This window comes from Acomys russatus, chromosome 31, assembly GCF_903995435.1.
Source record: "Acomys russatus chromosome 31, mAcoRus1.1, whole genome shotgun sequence".
In the NCBI taxonomy this organism is placed as follows: Eukaryota; Metazoa; Chordata; class Mammalia; order Rodentia; family Muridae; genus Acomys; species Acomys russatus.
The window spans coordinates 12,309,722-12,332,662 of NC_067167.1; the positions used below are offsets into that span (position 1 = coordinate 12,309,722).

General features: G+C 40.8%; 1 protein-coding gene across 1 annotated transcript in view; it reads right to left on the reverse strand.

Annotated features, from left to right (window-relative positions):
- Ano4 (anoctamin 4) overlaps positions 1 to 22,941 on the reverse strand; it is a 401,662-nt gene that overhangs the window by 182,042 nt on the left and 196,679 nt on the right. Inside the window, exon 4 of the mRNA XM_051172646.1 lies at positions 19,390 to 19,584. Within this exon, the coding sequence (XP_051028603.1) occupies positions 19,390 to 19,584 (195 nt within the window). The remainder of the gene's footprint in view (positions 1 to 19,389; positions 19,585 to 22,941) is intronic.

Here is a 22,941-nt window from a genome sequence, read left to right on the forward strand (position 1 = left end):
CCTACTGAAGACAGCAAACTGACCGTTCAGGGCTGCCCGTCTGCCACGGAGACCACCAAGAAGGCAGGGATAGTTAAACTATACCGACTATTACAAAAGAGCACACATTCAAATGCCTAAGAAACACAGGCGCAAAACATTCCAGAGGGTACAGAAGTTAGCTATAAAAAGTTAACTCATTACATTTTAGTCTTTGCATTTTGCTTTTTCACAATAAACACATGGTGTATTTAAAAAACACTTGAAAACTTTGGATTGGTCCAGTGAAAGGTGAGAATTATTTCAACTTTAGAACTCAAGGCTGACAGTGAAGACTACAAATATTAAATCATGGATATTATTCATTTGGAAAGAGGTTCTAAATCAATGTAACTTTTCTTTTTAATGTATAAACAAAATGGTTCCAAATTGCAGGAGGTTAACGGTCTCTTCACAGTGTAACTCAAGACTCACATGGGGGACCTTTAAGGTACAAGGCGTCTTTCCCCTTGTCCTGTAGAACACACATGGTATAAAATGCTAACGTGAACCTTCAGCAGCACACTATTCATTCCAGCCCCAAAGGATGGAGACTTTCAAGAGCCCAAGGATGCTTTCTAAGGAGTTTCTGAAAGCAACTATCTCCAGCTTTAGCAGGCACTGCCCGTTGACAGCCAATGACTTTAATATATAAAATGCAAAGTGTTCACTTTGTGATGATTTATTTTTATTTACTTACTTACCGTTACTCGTGTTGTTTTGATATGGTTACTACAATGTGAAAAACATGAGCCCCTCGTCACAGTCATGAGCACCCTTAACTTAGGATAAAAATAACGGAGCTGGAAAGTGTGCACGAGGCGAAACGGGAAGAAAAGACGGATTCAAAGCCAAACAGTTTCCAAGTATCATTTTATATGTATTGTGTGTTTTTCTGATTCCGTGTCTGCGAAGCATGTGTGTGCCTGGTGTCTGAGTAGGCCAGAGGGGGGCACTAAGTTCCCTGTAATAGAAGTTACAGATGAATGGAGGCTGGCACACAAATACTGGGAACGGAGCCAAGCCCTCTGCCAGAGCCACAAGTGCTCTTAACTGTGGAGCTATCTCTCCAGCTCCTCAAATGAAATACTTTTAAAATTAAATAAACATTCAGCCAAGTACAACACTATGGAGACTAAATTAGTTAAAGAGTGAAAATATTCCTCAAAAAATGTGAAAATAAAGGATGAACAATTTTAACAAACTAAAAGGCTGGGAATTCTGCAAGACCTCCAGATTTGGCTTTTATTGGTCACATGCTTGACGGATGGAAAGTGGCTCTATTTCAGCTCTTCCCTTTGGTTCTTCTGTGCAAGTCAAGTCAAACACAGAGCCAACAAAAGCAACTTTGTAATGGTTTTTACATTTAATAAAAAGTCTTTAGCTAGGCAAACAACATGTTAAAATTTACTTCAGATTTGGATCTAGCTTGGATTTCAGCTAAATGCTTATCTACCAGAGCAACAAAAACTGAGCTTCAAACATGACTTTCTTAGTTCGTGAACGGTCAATGGAATGGCTTTCCCAGCTCACACCTGCCATCCAAAGACAGCCCTCTCTACTGTCAAGGCCTCATCACCTTCTCTGTTTGCAGAAAGAATTTTTGTTGTTGCTGTTTCTGATATGTTAACATAGCATTTCCTGCTATTGAGCCAATAAAGCTGTTTATTCTTTATATTATCTGTAATGTATATTTGCCATACAAATAAGGCCCGTAGCACAGAATGAAGAATGCAAAGAATATGGGAAATGCTACTTTTTCTCATCTGGATTTGTTCCGTCACAGTTAGCATCCCCAATGAGGCTGTAATCATTGCAGCCTCAGAGCACACTGGTCCATCCTTTACCTCCTACAATACCCGGGACTACAGCCGTTGCTCAGATGAGGCCTTTTAACTGCAATTTTACTTCATCATCAGCAATAACAGCTACAGCCTAGACAATGCTCCAGTTTCCCTACCTAATCCACAAGATGTAAGAAAATGCTATAAGTAAGCCTGCTACTTAAAAAGGGGAAAAAGGTATCTTAATAGGATATATATATATATATATATAATAGGATATATATATATATATATATATATATATATATATATATATATATATATATATATGAAAGACATACAATAAGGCACTGTTTTCACTTTGTCTATAAAATCTTTTTTCCTTTATATATATTTATTTTATATATATGTGTATACACATATATAGAAGGTTATAGGAACATAGTTCATTATATATAATAAACTGTGATACATAATATATTATATAATATGTAATGAGTGTATACACACATATGTGTATATATATGTGTGTGTATATATATATATAAAATGAAATGTGCTTATATCTACACTGCTAATTCCCTACTCAAACTCCGAAATGCACTTCAACACACCCCTCTCTGCACTTTACATCTTATTTATTTATTATTTGCAAACACAGTAATAATGACCAGTACTGCTGTATTTGTACAGATGTGGGCCCATTCGCTGCATCGTGGAAAACATACCAGTGGCTGTATCCTCACTGAAGCATGATTCTCCCTTTCTCAGCCACTGTCAACCAGCTCCTCAGAAAGGAGTGGTCCTGGAGACCACCTACCCCGTATATATCAGGATTTGAGAGGCCTGATTTAGTGCTGTAAGCACAGGTGCTAAGAGATCACGGGTGTGGTGGCTGTGTTCGTTGTATCCAGAAGACAACAGGTGCTGAGAGATCATGGGTGTGATGGCCATGTTTGTTGTATCCAGAAGACAACACTTCATAGCATTCTTTTCTGTCCTTATATCCTCTCACTTCCTGAGTGTTGGTAGTGGTAGAGTCAACGTTGATTGATATTTCCACAGGGCTTTTCCATACATCCTTAGTTTTACCTTAGTTAACCTACCCATGATCCTCTTCTCTCCCCTATCCCACAATCTCTGTCCCTCCTTAACTGCTTAATCCATCGCATTCCCCTTCTTGTTTTTTTCATGTGTGTTCTATTATTTATGTGTGTGTGTGTGTGTGTGCGTGCATGTGTGTGTGTGTGTGTGTATGTGTCTGTGTGTTGAGCTATGCGATAGTAGGCATCTCGTGACTTTTCATGTCCCCTTAACCCTCTGGTTTCCCCCATATCCACTTCCAAACTGGTTTTCAAAGCAGGTCCATTAGTGTCTTCTCTGACCGGTAGATTTTTATTGTTTTCCTTTCAACATATTACATGACAGCATTTGTTGTTATTTGAACTAATGACGGCTGTTCTAGCTGCGGCAAAGAAAAAAATTTTAAAGCACAATATTATTTGTCACCTCATTCTCTTGAACATTAGGTATAAAACTCACTTTTAAAAAAGTGTTACACTGAGCGTTTTCATTCTGGTTCTTACATTTGAGTTTGGATAAAAGTATAAATCTTAGACCGATAATTGATAAAGTATCAGTTTTCAAAAACACACTGACAACAGGCTCTTATGACAGTCTCACCAAAAAAAAAAAAAAAAAAAAAAAAAAAAATGACTAGTTAGTTGTTAACTTTAAAAATGATACTGTGGCCGGGCGTGGTGGCACATGCTCTTAATCCCAGCACTTGGGAGGCAGGGGCTGGCAGATCACTGTGAGTTCAAGGCCAGCCTGGTCTACAAAGTGAGTCTAGGACAGCCAGGGCTACACAGAGAAACCCTGTCTCGAAAAACAAAAAAACAAAACAACAACAACAACAACAAAGACCCCTTTCCCTGCTTCTGGGACCCTTTTCCCTCCCACTGGGCCGCCTCGTCCAACCTTGATGTGATGACTTGTGCGTAGTGTTATTACATCTTTTTATGCTGTGTTCAGTTGGTATCACTGGGAGGGCTGATCTTTTCTAAAGGGAAATGGAGGAGAAGTGGATCTCAGGGAGAGGCGGCAGGTGTTATGTATTGTATGAGAAAGGAATAAAGAATAAGAAAAAGAGAGACAACAAACGCTGGCTAGACCATGGAAAACTGGGACCCCTTCAAACTGTTGAAAGTAACAGACACTAGTGCAGCACTATGGAAACTAGTGCAGACATTCACCAAAACACTAAAAATAGAGCTAGTATATGAGCCAGCCGTACTACTCCTTAATACACACATGAAGGAATATGCTAGTCAGTGTAGAAAAAGAGACACTTGTGTGTTCATATTTAATGCTGCAGTATTCCTAATGGCCTAGCTATATCAGCAGCCTTGTTGCCACCTATAGATGAATGGAGAAAATGTGGCAAATACACACAACATGAATTTGTAACAAAGTGGCTGAAATAGGAGGTTATCATGCTAAATGATTCCAGATTCAGAAAACAAAGATAACATTGTTTTCTCTCATATGCAGACTCTAGAGTTAAAAATATGCAAAAGATATGAAAGTAAAAGGATGGATACTTGGTATAAAAAAAGGACACCACTAGAAAGTATGAGAGCTGGCCAAGTGAGAGTAATAAGTGGATAGAGATAATAAAGGCACACAATAGTCCTGTATTAAGAGGTCATCACAAAACTGCCATTTGTACAATAAGTGCATGCTAGCAATAAGATAAAATAACAATTTTCTCGTTCATGAAGGGGAACGTACTGAAAGTTGGTCATGATGTACACTCTCTACCGTAGATTTACTTTTCTAATTATGTTTAATTTAAGGTATTGCTAAAAAGCTTTTATGACATAATAGTCCTTAATCAAATAGAAGGAACAGTTCGTATTAAAAGTGGAATGAAGTCTTGCAAATCAAACCCCACCTTCTCTGTGCAACACAAATGATAAGCAATATGTAAAGTGAGCCAAGTGGGGAGGACAAATGCTATTTTCTATGGTAATTTCTGCACAATAAAAAATACTGGGTCTGGGCTGTTCCCTCATTCCTTTTACAATCTAAAGATAAAATTGGTAGTTCATGTGAAGAAGAGTATCCAACAGAAATCCACAAGGACTTTTTTTTTCTTTACAGAATAGGTGAGCAGCGATATTTCAAAATTTAAACAGTACCTAAAATAAATCCTTATGTGGAATGGATTTGAATGTGATGGGAGGCAAAGTTGCCACATTTTAAATTGAGAGTTTGGATCTGAACCTTTGTGGGTGAGTTCTGTATTCCTTCCTTCCTTCCCTCCTTCCTTCCTTTCTTCCCTCCTTCCTTCCTTCCTTCCCTCCTTCCTTCCTCTTTTTGGTGCTTTGAGACAGGGTCTCTCTGTGTAGCCTTGGCTATCCTGGACTCACTTTGTAGACCAGGCTGGCCTCGAACTCACAGAGATCTGCCTGCCTCTGCCTCCCGAGTGCTGGGATTAAAGGCGTGCATAACCGTGCCTGTCAAGTTAGACATTCTTATAACAGTGTAAATTTGGAGAAGAGCAGCATAGAGAATAAAACAAAGGAATTCTGTCATTTCACCTGGTCATTATGTCACTCAGAGCTCAGGGGGAAATCTTGGAATAAGAAGAAAGAAAGGAAAGGAATTCAAATATTCTGCAGGATCTGGGATTTAAAAAAAACTAGACAAGTGTAGGGATATGCCACTGGTCCTGTAAAAACCTTCCACCCAACCGATTCTTCAATTGATTTCCAGAGCCCACCAAGATTGTTCGGTTTGCCACAATCTGGAACGCATTCATAAAGGAAGGTGTATCCCAAGCCTGGTAGTACAGCATGAACAAGCCATGATCCGCTACAGTCCTAGCACTATATGACTATAAATGTGTCAAAATCCTAAATTTGTTAGTAGTAATAATCCACTGTGTCACCCATAGTAATTACTATGAAGCTAAAGCCATAACTTCGAATGATCAACACTGAGTGGACCTCATAACCAGAAGAGACGTGGAACATTCTGGGGAAATGTATAACCATATGAGGGTTTCAGCTTAATATCTGACCTTCAAAACTGTTTAGATCTTTCCCAGGATGAGCAAGCTAGTCATCTCCTAGGTTATAATGTACCTGTATAGCAAAAGCTACAAACATTATGACGTTCTTGAGAGTGGCAAAGAGAGGTCTCCTTGGTGTTCTGAGATCTCCTGGATGGTGAGGTCTGGTGCTAATGGCAGAAGTAAGAAATTCAAGATTTGGAGAGATTGAAGAAAAGAAAGTGTGAGATGCTCAGCGTTGCTAACATGTTGTTTATTCTTCCAGTGTGAATGACAACTGTTGGTATTCAGTTAGGGATAGAGTAGGAGGAACCTGCCGCTCACACAGCATGCCTCCTAAGAGCCAGGACTTGCCACCTTGCACACCAGCTGCTAAGATCTTAATTAAACACAATAAGACTTTTCTATCGCCCGGATGCTTACTAGGCTAAGAGTGTATGCTTTTAAGTCCCAACCCTACTTGCTTTAGTTATATGACCCTAACTTATGCACTTAAATCTCTCCAAACATAAAACTCATCAAAGTAGCCCTGAGTAGAAGACACCATTTCAAATTCCATAAACAGGAGAGTGCTCATTTGGTTTTCTCTGTGGCTGCCTTTTCTTAGCCTTTCTTCATTTACTTCAAACGCGCAAAAGTCATTCAGGAAATCTCATCTGACTGCATCCTATAGGTCAAAACATGTGTCTGTGCCTCTTGGCAAGGGAAAAAGAAAACGCAAAAAGGAGAAGAATTTGGTGGGAAGTTTTAAGAAGCACAGTTTTATTTCTCAACAAGTGAGAGCTAGGAGCATTGATGCCGATGCCCACCTTTACCAAAAACCCCACAAAGACTACGTCCCTAAGGACGTCTCTGTTTCTTAAACTCACATTGTACATCTACACAATCCACTTATGGAGGAAGAGATTCAAAAGAAGGAAAATGAGTGTTATTACCAACCCACAGAACTGCTGCACTGAAAGGTGCCATATCCACCACCTTCTACGCAAAGAGAAATAAGACCCATGCCCAAAGTTGCCCTGTATCTTTTCTTCCATACAACTTAAAGTCACAGGTACCTTCTCTCCCCACCAAAGATCCATCCTTCAGTTAGAAAAATGGATGCATAGTCTTGCAAAATTTCAGATCTGTTAAAGTAGGTTTCCTTAGGTTCAGACAAAAGCCTTAACGTCTCAAGAAAATGTCAGTTTTCAGGAAAGAAGGGATTAAAAAAAAAAAAAAAAAACTCCACAATTTCACACTCAAATCATTCTCATCCAGGGGGAAAAAAAACCCTAAAAATGAGAGAATAGGAAAAAAGACACATAAACACATAATAAATTAAGACGTAAGGCTCCAGTTGGGTTTATCAATGATATCAATGATTACATTTCACTTTTAGACAAGTCATTTTATTTTCCAAATCACAGCCAAGTATAAGAAATAGAGCAGTATCCCAACATGAAGTTGTGGTATCACGACAATTATTATTCTAAAGATTAGCCAAGCACTTACCTTTGCCTCACTTTTTTCCTCCTAGATACAAATGTACCTTAAAGGGAGCTTTCTGAATCTGTTGGTTTAGGACCAGGACTTAATGTTTATATGGAAAGTAATCATTGATACATAGGGAAGCATGAGTACGCTTTATATCACGGTCAGAGAATGGCAGGATTGAGAACAAAAGTCCAGCGTAAACTAGAACAAAAGGGAGACGCTACGAAGTACAATGGCACTTAGGTGGGAGCCAACAGTGGTATACCATTAAGACACTACGTGTGTTCAACAGAACCCAGCTGGTTCTGTCTAGCCTCTGCTTGGGTCTCTCATATTGAAAATTGAACTATTTCAGGCTTATGTTCAAAATTGACTTTCTAGAAATGTCGCAATGGAGTCGTTTAAATGAGCAGATCCTCCTGAATCGAAATCTTGACTTTACCGTTGCTTGGCTGCATATCTCCCTTCGTTGTGCCTTAGTTTCCATGGCCACAGGATAAGGATACATGGAAATGAAATGTGATGAACAAATGCACCTATGGCTCTTGAGTAGACAATACAGAGATTGTTGTAAGAGTGTTATTATCAAATTTTACATTTGATACTGGTATATTCAGAGCACGGGAATCAGTCTAGCACACTGGAAACAAGGAAATCCCAAAGCTTCTCTCCCATGAAACCAGTACATTCCAGTATCAAGCCCCATCTCCATATAAAGAGAAATGGTTATGCATAAGTGGGAAAGGGCCACGTAGGTTTTTTAAAAGTGAGATTAAGCCGGGCGTGGTGGTGCACGCCTTTAATCCCAGCACTCGGGAGGCAGAGGCAGGCGGATCGCTGTGAGTTCGAGGCCAGCCTGGTCTACAAAGCGAGTCCATGATGGCCAAGGCTACACAGAGAAACCCTGTCTCGAAAAACCAAAAAAAATAAAAAATAAAAAAATAAAAAATAAAAGTGAGATTAAAAACCGTGCTAGATATCACTCCGGAAAGTAATGACTTGTTAATGGCAAAGTGTCATTTCACAAACTCAGAAGGAGAACTGGACATTGTGACTAACAGTGCTTCTTTCCGACTAGATGATGGGCCTAAGAGATAACGAAATAGAAGAAAGAGCCTAGCAAGCTAGTGGCTCTATTTTGTACGGCAGAGTCATTAGACTAAGAAAACTTGATCTGCCTACGCTGCTTTATGGTCTCAAACTCAAAGCACTGAAACCAGTGGTTTTGTTCATTCTCTTTTTGTCTCTTGAGTAACACCCCCAAACCCAGCACTAATTTTAACAGCAGTACTCTCTGTAGACTGCTGGCCCTACAGAGAGAAGAAGAAAAGTCATACTCATCAGTTAGTTATCAGAGGCTAAAGGATAAAGCCAGATGAAACTGATCATACAGATGTCAGAAAAACAAACAATCAAACAAACAGAAGGAAAAGGAAACTACACAAGATGACAGTGGATGGCTCTCTTGTTGGCACAACATGATGAGACCACATCCTGCTGATTCGCTCACGTCTTAACTAGGATGCCGCCTCTTTACGGTGTGGCGATTGACTAAGCACGAGATGATTCTAGCATTCATGCCCCTTCAGACTTCTAAATTTTGTTTTCATAATATGGGGCAAAGATGCCATCCTCACTCATAGTGAGCACTTGTGCTTGGCATCCTACTGGGCATCTTACGTGAATTCATTTATTTAATTGCCACCTCAACTACAAAAGACTGCCAAATAGAATACAAAAACACAAATCGTCCACCTAAATCTGACTTGCAAATGAGCAACATGATTTTGTTGTAAGTGCGCCCTACACCACATGCAAAGTTCAAAAGCACTTCTGCTGGACAGGAGACCTCAATAAATGACCTTGTCCAGCACTGGACCCTGCATGCTGTAATACTGATTGCTGTGGAAGAGTGCCAACGGTATTGTGGAGGTAAGCAACCACTTTCTGATGAGATTTGGGCCTGGCTCCCAAGTAAGGAATTTCATTATTGGTACTATAATCCTGGCCAAAAGTCCATAGCTGCGGCAGGACAGAAGCTGTTATTGCTATTTTGATAAATGACCATGCTGTCAAGTTGGCTACTAAACATTTATCCTCATACCCACAGACACGGACTGCTGGTTACCTTGGGGAGAAAAGTTCTGAATGCCATGAGCAGCAATCATTAAAGAGTCACATAATAATTGGTCAGTGTGCCAAGAATAAGAGAAATAATAATAATAATAATAATAATAATAATAATAATAATAATAATAATAATAATAATAATAACAATAATAATATAAGTTCTCAGGCATCAACGGAACATTTATATTATCACTACCACCACCAGGGCTCAGAGAACATTACAGAAGATGAGACAGAAAGAATGTAAGAACAGAAGGATGGGCAAGAGAGCTGTCAGATGCTGTCTTCCGGACACATCATGGCTACCACACTGATGATCTCATAGCAGCAGTGGTCACCTGCACAAGATCAACACAAGCTCAAGCCAGACAACACCCTGACATAGATTAGCTAGATGAGCTCAGCTTCCAAGCTCTACCAAGGATCAACTGGCAGGGGGTAGTTGCTAGGGGAGGGAGAATCACTCTGTTTCTCATGCTGCTGTGGATAGCCCCACAGCCACGAGATGTGGGCAGCACTAACTGGGTTTAGTGGGTTTACAAAATGAAACAAATGACATTGAGTCTGGAGCGGGCATGTTTGGAAAGAATATAGTGGAAGTTGGAGGGGCCGGAAAGGAGGTAGACAGGATCATATTTCATTATATCCATTATGAAATTATCCAAAATAAAGAAGAAAGTACTTGTTTATCCAGTTTTAAGTTTCACTGGATAGGCTATGTTTGGCCTGGCAGCACTGATACGGTGAGAAAGGACATTTACACCCTTATTTTATTAATGAGGAACCTGGTGTTCGGAGAAGTAATTTGCTCAAGGTTTTGTAGCTATTAGGTAATACATCTGGCTTTTAAACCTAACAACAAGGCCTGGACCTATAATCAATACAGCACAGTCTATTATTACGCTTCTTTCTCTATCTGGATGGCTATCTCCTCTTCCTATTAACATTCCCCAGTATCTCTGTTCCTAAATTGGGGCAGGTTTTACTTCTCGCATAGCAGGTTAAGAACACATGACACAGTGAGCATTTTCTGCACACATTTCTCCTTCCTGATATGACTTCCATTCCCTTTGGGGATACATGTCCTTCCTCCCTCTTAATAGCATAGGGGAGAGAAACTAAACACTCCTGCTGTCCCAGTAGTTAGGTTTATTATTGCTGTGATGAAACACCATGACCGAATGCAAGTTGGAGAGGAAAGGGTTTATTTGGCTTTACACTTCAGCATCATAATCCATCATCAAAGGAAGCCAAAGGCATAAACTCAAACAGGGCAGGAACGTAGAGGCAGGAGCTGACGCAGAGGCCGTAGATGGATGCTGTTTACTGGCTTGCTCCTCATGGCTTGCTCAGCCTGCTTTCTTATAGAATCCAGGACCACCAGCCCAGGGATGACACACCCCACAATGTGCCGGGCCCTCCCCCATCAATTAGTAATTATGAAAATGCCCTACCGGCTTGCCGACAGCCTAATCTTAGGGAGACATTTTCTTTTTCTTTTTTTTTTTTTTTAATTTTTTTCATTTTATTATTTTATTCATATTACATCTCGATTGTTAGCCCTTCCCCTGTTTCCTCCCATTCTTCCCTCCCTCCCACTTCCCCCCTTCTCCCCTCCCCTATGTCTGTGACTGAGGGAGACCTCCTCCCCCTATATATGCTCTTAGAATATCGAGTCTCTTCCTGGTAACTTGCTATCCTTCCTCTGAGTGCTGCCAGGCCTCCCCGTCCAGGTGACATGGTCAGTAAAGGGGCACCGGAGTTCGTGTGAGAGTCAGATCTCACTCTCCACTCAACAGTGAATATCATGTTCGTCGGCTAGGTCTTGGTAGGGGTTCGAAGTTTAATGCCTATATTCTCCTTGGCTGGTGCCTTAGTTTGAGGAGGACCCCAGGACCCAGATCTGTCTGTCATAAAGTTTTTCTTGTAGGTTTCCAGGACCCTGTGGGTCCTACTATTTCCCTATTCTTCCATGCTACTCTCGCCTTGGGAGACATTTTCTTAATGGAGGTTCCCTTCTTTCAGATGACTCTAACTTCTGTCAAGTTGACATATAACTACCCAGCACACTTGCCCACCCATAATGAAAGCTGAAGAAAGAGTTCTCCTTCTATCCATTGCTCCCTACTCTACAAAGGGTAAGGCACATAGGCACATGGACTTTTGGACTTTCTTTACAAATATCTCAATTTACATCACCTGATAGTTAAATAGTTTGTTTCTTGATTTCTTTTCCAAGGCGGATTCTCTCTCATTTATCGTCTATGTCTTTCAAGTTTAAATTTACTGGCTTGGCTAATAACTAGTTTATATAAAAAAAGATTTATTTATTTTAGGTGTGTGAATGCTCTTCTTTCATGCAGAGGGAATCAGATTCCATTACAGATGGTTGTGAGCCACAATGTGGTTGCTGGGAATTGAACTCAGGACCTTTGGAAGACCAGCCAGTGCTCTTAAGCTCTGAGCCATCTCTCCAGCTCACTAGTTTTTGTTGTTTGTTTGTTTGTTCGTTTATGTCAATAACAAAGAACCCCCAAAGCTTCTCCCTTGCACATGACTGTAAGTTGAAAAGACTCGTTTTTAATACAGTTCCACACCATTTTAGTTCTGAGGACGATATCCCCCAAATAAATACTTGTCAGTATACTGAAATGTTTGTAATCTCAAAGGCAGGATAGGCTACAGCGTAAAAGGTCCATAGAAGGTATAGAAACCCTCCCCCCTTCTCTTCACACCACATGGCCAGTCTGAATGGTCTGTTAGAGGCCACTTTCGGAACTGGAGTCACTAGTGATGTAAAGCTAGATGACTGAATAGGTCTCAAAATGACTAAAATGTCCATGTGCTTCAAAGATCGATGACTCAGCAGGTATAAGAAACTCAGTATGAGAGCTCTTCTGTAATTTCCCAGTAGGAGCTATGATGCATTTGGTCCAAGTACACTAAAAATAAAGAGAACCCGACCAAAGTCACACGCCACCTGAACAGAACAACTTGAGTTTTAAATATGTATTTTAAAATGGGTTTCATGTTAAAATTTGCTTAATAGAAAATTACAAAGCACTTGGTGTTGAAGGATTGGCTTTGTTGTTATTTTCAAGAGTCTATATATGCAGGCTTTAAGAATCTATGGCAGAATGTTGGGAAATATATCCATGTGCTTTTAGGAATAAAGATTGCAACTTGAGAGTAGCTAAATTACACCTACTTGATATTATACTTTTAAGAAATATCTTAATAAAATGACTTTAATTATTATGTTAATGTCAACACAGGTTATCAACTAAAGGGAAAAATGGAGGGTTCTACTCAGCTTGGGTTAGACTATAACAGAATATTCTATTCAACTTTAGGTGCTGTGTTCCTCAAAGAGGCAATAATGAAATAAGAGTGTTTCTAAAGGTATAGTGGATGAATGGTAAAGAACAGTAATGTCTTTATGTCAAAAAAATATTTCAGTTGAAAAACAGCTCAATATGAGGTCTTAAACAGCTGAAAGATCATATGAAAGTAAAATCAGATTTAGTCTATATAACTTCAGAATAAAAAAATCTATATCTGGCAGGTAAAATATAATTTAACAAACAACAAATAATCATTTATTTAAAGCATACTCAAAAGTAAGGCATAGGGTTGGGAGGAATGGCAGATTTAAGAAAGGAATTGAGGGTTGTCCTGGGCAGCAGAATCATAAATCTTAAAACAAGTGGGTTGTGATCGGGCTTCTGATTGCGATGAACTGGGGGAAATAGGACCTCCATTCTGACCAGTTGACCTTAAGAGCTTCTTAGAACAAGAGAGATGCAAATGGTGCTGAAGTAGGACAGTGTAAGGCAGAGATTTATTGGGGGTAAGGGGCTTCCGAACTGATGCAGGAGCCCAACAGATGGCAGATTAAAGCCCAACCAGGGAACTTTATTTAAAAAGTTGGTCAGAGTAGAATAAAGTTGAGAGATGGCATATTAAAGGGGGTAAATCCCAAAAGGTTAAACTATAGAACACCTGGAAACTTGTTTTTAAGGCCACATTTCCTTTTATCCCAGTGGTTCTCAACCTTCCTAATGCTGGGACCCTTTAGTATAATTCCTCATGTTGTGGTGACCCAAACCCAACCATAAAAATTATTTTTGTTGTTACTTTGTAACTGCAATTTTTGCTGCTCTAATGAATTGCCATGGAAATATCTGATATGTAAAGATGTCTGCTGTGCAACCCATGTGAAAATTGGTCATCCCAGAAGGGTGTTGCAAACTATAGGCTGAGAACCACTGTTCTAGATGGTCATGAGAGCTTGCAAGAGGAGGATTAGTCGTTGACCCTTTCTTTGAAGCAGAACTCCAGGATGGAAAGTTAAACAAGGCCACACAACATCCAAATCCTTCTATTGGGCCTTACAGAGTTCTGTTGATTATCAATGAATCAATCAATTTCTTCTTACAGGGCTCTATCCATCTGGCTCTAATTGAAACCCAGATATTCCTAGAGGGAACCCTGGAAGCTTGATAAATGGGGAATAATGAATGATGAAAAGCTGGTGAGCCCCACCCACAGGGCCCTCTTACATGGTAGCATTTCTGCCCCACTGCTCTGGAAACAAAAGATCAGGAAGAGGAGCACGTGTCTTCCTTGAATCTCAAAGACACCTTCATACTTCTTCCCTTCCCTTCTCCCTGATCCTTTAATCTCATGTCATTATATTGTATTTTTCTTCATCTCATTTTCACCTGCTACTTTCCAGGTTGTATTTAGTTACTTCTCCAGAGCACTAATTTGGCTTTTCACGCTTTCCGAAACTTCTCAATTTTCGACTATGTCAATGTACAGTTGGTCCTCTGAGTGCATGGAAATCTGGTTCCAGACATTCCGGTGATGCCCGGCTCTGCAGATACTCAGTTTCTTCCATAAAATGCACTGTATCTACAACCAGACAAGCACTAACTTCCTGTATGCTCAAAATTAGCTTATGAATATTTATAATACCGAACACAGTATGAGCAATATGTAGTGGTCATACTGAGTTGCTTATGTGGTAGACTACCAGAAGACCTGCACATGCTCAGTAGAGACATAGTTTCTTTCCAAATATTTTTGATCCACCATTGATTAAATTTACAGATGCAGAACAGGGCCTCTGAATACAAGAGGCCAACTATACATGCAGATGTCTTTCCTATACTGTAGGACTGTAGGAGATCCTTGTGAAGTCTTTTGTTTCTGTTTTTTTTTTTTTTTTTTTGAGACATTGCATCTCTGTGTAGCCCTGGCTGTCCTAAGACTTGCTCTGTGGACCAGGCTGGCCTTGAACTCCTAGAGATCAGCTTGCCTCTGCCTCCTGAGTGATGGTCCTTGTGAAGTCTTCAATGACTTTGTCCTTCAATCTACTGCAGTCTCTTTTCTTCATGCTCTGGCATAGATCTTGCTTGCCATTACCAGGAACAGCACCCTACTCTATCTACGGTGTTACTGTCATGTATTCCATTCTCAGACCACCCTCTTTAAATACTCTATATCCTCTTTCTCACACGTGCCCTTCCCCTCGGAGAAGTCTAAACAACAGATCCTACTAGCTCATCAGCACTGTTATTCCCTGGATATCTTTACTCATCCTCTTTTCCAAGTTAAAAATCATCACACTTAGCTCCTTCCATGCCTCATCGATGTCTTTAGTCTCTCTTCCTACTGCCTTAGGAAAATCATCACCCCGGTCAAAGGCATCTCATGTGACACTATCCACCTACTCACATAGATAAATGAGGCTGAAGAGAAATGCAGTCATGGTACTCCTCCCTCTTGTGGCTATGAATCTTACTTCCCCGTGGTGTAGGGTGGCAAGTGTACTCCCCCTGTTTGGACCATTACTCTTCTCATTCCTCAGCTTCATTTTCATTCCCAGTTACGATCTCACTTTTTTTTTTTAACAACAAAGATAAAACTGACAGAGTGGGAAAGGAGCTTCATCACACCAGCTGAGACGCAAACACTCCCCTTCCTGCCTGCTGTCTGTCATCACAGTTACCACCCGCAGCGACCTTGCACAGGGCCCTCATCTTTGACACCTACGATACAAATTCTCCCTTCTCTTGATGATCGTCTGCTCTAGGTGTGGGATTTGGGAAAGAGACACTCACTCACTCTCTCTCTCTCTCTCTCTCTCTCTCTCTCTCTCTCTCTCTCTCTCTCTCTCTCTCTCCTCATTTCTCTACTTGTTCCCCTGGTTCTTTAATTTCTCTCACTCCAAAATGTCTCACGGGTTGTCTATTTTCACGGCACCTAATTTGCATCCTCTCATTCTGTTTCAGACCCACTTCAGGCAGGGTGTCATCACCACCGCCTCACGATGACTGCTCTTATGAAAGTCCGCACTGACATCTCCTAAAACCAATGTCCAATTCTTAGTTCTCGTGATGCTTGGCTCCCAGTATTTCACCTAGACAACCACTTTCCTCTTCTTGATAATTAATCTCAAATCATTCCCCTCTGTTTATTGTCTTCCAGTCTTTCCTGGCCATCTCTGAAAGTGGTTTATGGCCCTAAATGCTGATTTACATTGCTCGGTTCTCAGCCCCTGAACTTCATTCCCTTTTCACCTACAGCATCTCTCAGTATCCAAAGAAGATTGGAAATACGCCCACATCAGTATATGAGAGGGTATAGTGCTTACACATAATTCATGCATCGGCCTGTATGATTTAAATCACTTGTATATTGCTTTTAATACATAAGACAATGTGAATGTTATGTGTATAGTTGACACGTTGTATTAGGGAATGATGACAAGAATAAAATGCACATGTTTAGGACAGTTTTTTTTTTTCTATCCACATAATAGGTTTGACCAATGTTTTGGTTAAAACCAAGAATGTGGAATTGTAAAATCAAATGAGGAAAGTGGCGGGGGCTGGGGGGAAGGCAGGAGAGAACGAGGGAAGGAATACAAAAGGAGACAGCTAAAATTAAGGGGCATTTGAGAGGTAGTATGGAAACCTAGTACAGTAGAAACTTCCTAAAACACATACATATATGAAGATGAACTAAATGAAATAATCAAACAATAGAGATGCAGAGCCCAACTGAACATCTCCTGTTGCCAAATGAATCTTCCAGTACAAGATTTGGGATATATCTACTTGAGTTGTTGGCCAAAAAGGGTCCCACAGGAATTCGCAAATAACCCAGGGTATTACCAAATCTACAGGTTGTTCTCCACAAATGGAAAGCTCCATTTCTGAATACAACTCCTATTCAACTCCGTGAACATAGAGATGTCTAACTGATGCCTATATAGAGCCTTCACCACCGTGTTCCAGTGTCCTTGGTACAGGAAGGCACTCTGCACACTATCAAGATAGAAACAGCCAGCCGCAAATCCTTTATCTTCTGTCATATACTGCCAGCTAGATATGCCAGGGCAATGATGGCACAAAACCTGTGAGAGTAACCAACCAATGTCTGATTTTACTTAAGGCCCACTTGGATGACCAAGAACCTGAGACTAGATAGCCCAGGGATTTAGGATAAAACAAACAAACAAACAAACAAAATACTGGTATACAAAATAAAAAGAAATGAAAAGGTGGTGAGAAAATGACTCCTAAGGATATTCTGCTATACTTATAGATCTGTACCTTGCTCAGCTATCATAAGAGAAGCTTCTTCCTGCAGCAGATGGGGACAAATACAGAGACCCACAGCCAGACATTATGTAGAGAGTGAGAGACCTTGGAACACTCAGCCCTAAATGGGATGTCTCCATCAAATCTCTCCCCTTAGAGCTCAGGGACCCACCACAGAAGAGGAGGTAGGAATGCCTGTATGTGTGCATGTGCTTGCTTTTATTTGATTATATTCATGTGTGTGCTTGATTTTATTTGATTATAGTTGAGTGTTTTCATTTATTCATTTTGGATATGGTTTTATTTTGTTTTCTTGGTTTGGAGGAATTTTGTTGTTGTATTGGGTTTTCTGTTTGTTTTAGTTGTTGTTGTTGAGAAGATCTGGAAGGACTTTGGGAGAAGGGAAAAACATGACCAAAATATATTTACATTTAAAATTGTTTGAAATAATAAAAAAGAAAATCAAACCAACACACACACAACCTGAGTGTGAAGCTTGCTGATTCGGATGGCCAATTGTACTTCTTTCTTGGTTACCTCTTTCTATCTTCTGCCTTTAAACTCAACATCTATACTAGCACATACCAATTTTAAATCTCATTCTGAGATTAAACTCCAGAGATATTTCTTTTAACATAAAACAAAACCACCCCACGAGTTCTTATGCTGTCTCATCTACAATCAAACCTCAATATCATCCCCCCCCCCTTCTCCTCAAGCATAGGAAATACGAAGCTGTTGCCATTTCAGTTGATGCTGTGCCTCTCTTGGAGCTATTGCTCACCATTCTCATTAGCCGGTCAGGAAAGGTGAACCCCATGATCACAAACTGAGGTGCTCTCTCTGAAGGATATACTGGAATTCTAAGAAAGAGTGTGGGGACGCTACCTGAGATTGAGAGGCCAGGAGGATTACATGTGAGACAACTCTGAGGACTCAAGTGGTTATAGGAGCCTGGAGACTTGTGGCTGGGGGATGCACGTGGTCCAGCGTACACCAGAGCATCAGAAGAGCGGGCCAGGCATCTGTTATAAAGGGAGGTTGATCACAAAGTGCAGCCACCAAGAAAGGAAGGGCTAGAAACTGGATGGGATGAGCTGAACAATGGCTGGAGATCATGAAAGCAGAGCCATAGAGGTATAGCTTTTTCCTAAAATATGAGAAAGAACACGTGCCAAGAGGACATAAAGGATGCTTAGAAATGGAGAAATAGGAGCTTCGGCATACACTCGAGGGGATAACTCGCAGCCTAAGAGGGATAAAGAGAGGAAGAAGAGGATGCGCATTCATTGAGTACTGCTCAAGAGGAGAGGTGGCCAAAGCTAAAGGACACAGGCACACTGTCAAAGACAGTCGGGTGGCCCCTGTCCTCTGCACACAGGACCGAAAAGGAAGACAGAAGACAGGGGCTTTCTAGTCATTCATGCTCAGCAGCCTGGGGCTTCCTTGGAGAGGTCAGGAAACAAAGCCACCAGTTCCGAGGGAGAGGATGGTGTAACTTGACAATGATTGGACGTTTGTCTTCCCTGAAGGCTGGCCACCATCTATAGGACAGTACAGAGAAGAATCAGAATTTTGTGAAACCTGTTCTGTATGACTTCTGAATCATCTGCCAACTTGGTGTTTCTATAGCGTCACCCGACTGGAACACTGAATTGTTCACTGGTATTTCCAGAACAGTGTCTAGCATTACAGCAAGAATGCGATACGTATCCGTTGAATTAGCACATGGATGAATACTTAAATGAGCCTCCTTCTAAAGAAACACACAAAAAAACTTTTCAGTATAAATCACAGGTTTTAATGTAGACTTGGTTTAGAAAATTTGGGGGATCACAAATGCTTTTACGGAAATTTAATATGATGTCTCACGCGGGGTGATGCAAGCAAGCCAATCCAGACATCCCACATTCAGAGTGGACATATTTAACAACAACAACAACAAAATTCCCTAGGTTATCTTAGAGCGAAATTATCAGGAAAATAGCCAACTCTATTCAATTGTCCAAGAGGGTTTTCAGAACTGAGCAAGCATTTATCGTTCTGGTTTTTGTTTAGATTTTACTAGCAAACGTGAAATCTGTCCTTAAGCTTCTCTGTCACACTAGCCCCCTCCCACCCCACCGCCTCTGATTATTGGTCCTGATGACATTTCGCACAGATTGGAGTAAGAAAGTACTTTGTTTAAAAGCATGAGCTAACTGGAGGCATAGCAGTGTATGAGCAATGCAATGCAGATGCATGAGGTTGCTGATGGAGTGGGTCCCTGTTAGAGTCATCTGTTCATTACCTGCATGGAAAACTTTGTGTTTTCCATTAGCGATTCCAGAAGAGCTGGCCTCCATTTTTATTGACCTTCTGCCTGGTGGGAGTGAGGAATGCCTGACCACAGGCAGGCGACGACGTGACCCTGGGCGGCTCGCCACACTTCGCCGTTGATGGATTTGCAAGCGTTTTTCAGCCCCATGAATAGATAAACTTAAACCTGAAATGAGAAATAGGCACCATTAACTGAAGAGGTCGGTTTGAGAATAGCTAAAATACAGATTTATGCCCTGGCACGAACTCCAGAGAACACCAGCAACTATTCCTAAGATTTGGGAGTCACATTAGAACTGTGATTTTTCACATCATTTTCTGGGCAATGCTTCATTCAAAAGGGGAGCATCCTCAGTTATCATGACAAGAATCCTAGGAATTATATAGCTAGATATTAAACTTAAGAAAATTCTTTCTAAACTCCTAGGGACATACGTGCATGCCTCATGGAGTTTTGGGGTTTAGAAGCTGACTGACGCAGGGTGTCTGGAGTGTCAGTAACAATCAAAGAACATTTTTCATGGGACTCACAGAGTGGCTAGAATTGGTGAATGAACAGCCTAGAAAACCAAGAATTCCTGTTGCAAAAATATTTTTTAAAACACTCATTGGTCACCATTGTAGGTGGCCAAGATAATAAGTTATTATTCATAAAACCATCAAAGAGAAAGGAGCAAACATTTATCCCGTCTTTCCTGAACCAGCCACATTTCAAGGTAGCCAAGTAGTTGAGGAGAAAAGTTCTTTGTGAGAGACCAGCCAGCTAGTCCCACCGTACAGCATTGTGTTCCTGTGGCATTAAGTGCCTCATCCTGGCAGTGTTGGCCAGACAATCTATAGCTTCTATAGGATGAGGACAGCCTCCCATTTGTTCTGACCCACTGGTAGGTGGGGAGCTCAGTGAGAGCTAACAAGCTTCTCTCCTGGGCTTTTACACATATACCTCCTTATGAATTGCTTAGTGTGAGTCAGTCAGCAAGATCGGGTGTCCAAACCCATGGTACTGCATGTGTTTGAGTATTGGTTTTTGAAGTTTCACCCAAGTTAGGACTGTCATGCTAGCTGGCCCTTTGGGAGACAGCCTGGCAGGTTTCCTGTGTCAGAATGCCCTGCTGAGACGCCTAAGTACATGGGCATGTGCGGACTGTCTACACCTATTTGTCCCTCTCTATGGCTGTAACTGGCATACTGGTCTCAACCTATCATTTTTTCCCCTCCACTCCCTTCCATCATATCATTCTAAGCTATACCTTTTCAAAGAGTGCAGCCTGAATGTCTTGAGACCCAGAAGACTCCAGTGGAATCCAGACAAACTTGTAGATGACAGAGAAAGGGATGAGGGAGAGATTTTTCAGTCAACATTAGATAGTGTATGCAGGTTCCAGCTGAAAATATTAGATAAGCCACTCTCTACTTATTGTTCTTTTTACGGGAGACTGTTGTGCTAAAGAGAACATGACTATGGCCCGGCTTGGCACTCCTGGGTGTTATATAATACCCCTCAAGGAAGCTTAAAGGGACATAAATGGGAATAAAAATTACACTGTGGAAATAACTAGCATAGGTACTTGAAACTGTTGAATCCAGTGCTTTAAGAATCTAATAATGGAGATCCTGGGGAGAATGTTAAAAATAAATGCTCTGTGAGTATTTTCAGTAGAGCATAGCTATGAGGAAAGGAAACGTGTCACAGTGGAGTTTTGGAAGAATCCCCAATGCTGAAACAAATCCATATCAATCCTCCTACAAATCGGGAGTCCTCGGATGTGCAGAGCAAGGGGTCAGCACATTAAATCTCTTCCCTCTACAAAGGTCAAGTCCGTGGGTGCAAGAGAGATGCAAGTAAAAATCTAGTGCAAGGACAAATGTACTGCAAACATTCAAAAATGTTGAAGCGGGTAAAAGATTGTGACGTTGCATATTTAGAAATGAACCTTCACCTAATAAATTATATCATCTAATTGGCTGTTGATTGGATTAGGAAAATGAGGATGCTGACTAACAATTACATTCCAGGCATTCTTCTAGATATTGATTATTATTCTAGTAATGCTTCACCACAAATGTAAAACACACACAGAGAGAGAGAGAGAGAGAGAGAGAGACAGAGAGAGAGAGAGAGACAGAGAGAGAGAGAGAGACAGAGAGAGAGAGAGACAGACAGAGACAGAGAGAGAGAGAGAGAGAGAGAGAGACAGAGAGAGAGAGAGAGAGAGAGAGAGAGAGAGAGAGAGAGAGAGAGAGAGAGAGAGAGAGAGAGAAATCCATATAGGAAACCCGAGGCTCAAGAAGTTGCTTGTCTAAGGTCACATAGCGAGGGTGGTTCTATTCTTTTCAATTATGTCGTAAAGAAGGACAAACAGAACACCAATACGAAGATTGATTTTTGTTTTTTTTTAAGCATGCAGTGGGCCTGAAATCTTGAAGTCTATTTTGGTAAAGACAGGAAAGCATAAAATTGTGATCCCCCTTTGAGCAGAGGTCTTCTAGAGTTTTCCCTGACTCATGCCACCATCATGCTAAAATGCTCTCCTGGTTCTTCACTACCATTCAGACACCTTCATGGTGAGAACCCGCTGGCTCTGGCCCTTCTCTTTGAAGCTTTTCGATTCCCCTGGTCGCTCCAGTCAGCACTCTATAGTCTTTAATGTGTCAATGAGCCCTTTATCATACAACTCCCTTAAACCCTGGACCTCCAATGGCTCAATCTTCTTCTCCAAGACCAAATCTCCACTAGCAAGGAGCGTGTTTTTTTTTCACCAGTTTGGTTCTTTCCTCACCTCTGATCAAAATACATTTCACTTAACAAATGAAAGACGATGGCTCCCTCTTTCCAGCCCTTTCCTTCTCCTCCATGTGTTGCTCTGTACATGGTGTAGTTACTCCTTGGTCACGGATCACATACAAGATCAAGAGCTAGTCAACGAAATGATTAAGTCCTGACTAAGCACTTTCTGTTTCCACTATACCATCACAGTCTTTCCTACACTCCTATGACCTACAACTTGGCTGTCTCTCTCAACTTCAACATAAAACCTCCTTTTCCTATCAGATGGGAAGATAAGGTCCAAACTATATAAGCTTTCTATTCTCTCTCCTTCCTTTCAAATAAAAAGAACCATTTTATTGGTTTTTTGTTTTTACAAAAATGCTTCCTCTAATTAAGAGCTATCATATCTTGATGAAGGGCCCAAAACCAGAACTAACAATACATATCCTGGGGTTGAAGAGGAAGAAGCACAAAAGGACTTAAAATATAGGTGCTGGGATCAGAAATTCTGGGCTAAAGTCCTAGCCATACTTACCTAGAGCAAATGATTTGATAGCTTTGCTTTGTTTGGTTTGGTTTGGTTGGTTAAACTTTCTTTCTCAGCCAAGAACACAAGGTTGCTATGAGATTGGGTCAATGCCTAGAAAAACGCTATAGTAGCATCAGACAAACAGTAGGTTCTCAGTTTCATGCAGCCCCATTACCACTTGTCTTACCTTCATCTAATCTTAGTTCCGTTTCTCAGCTCCAGTG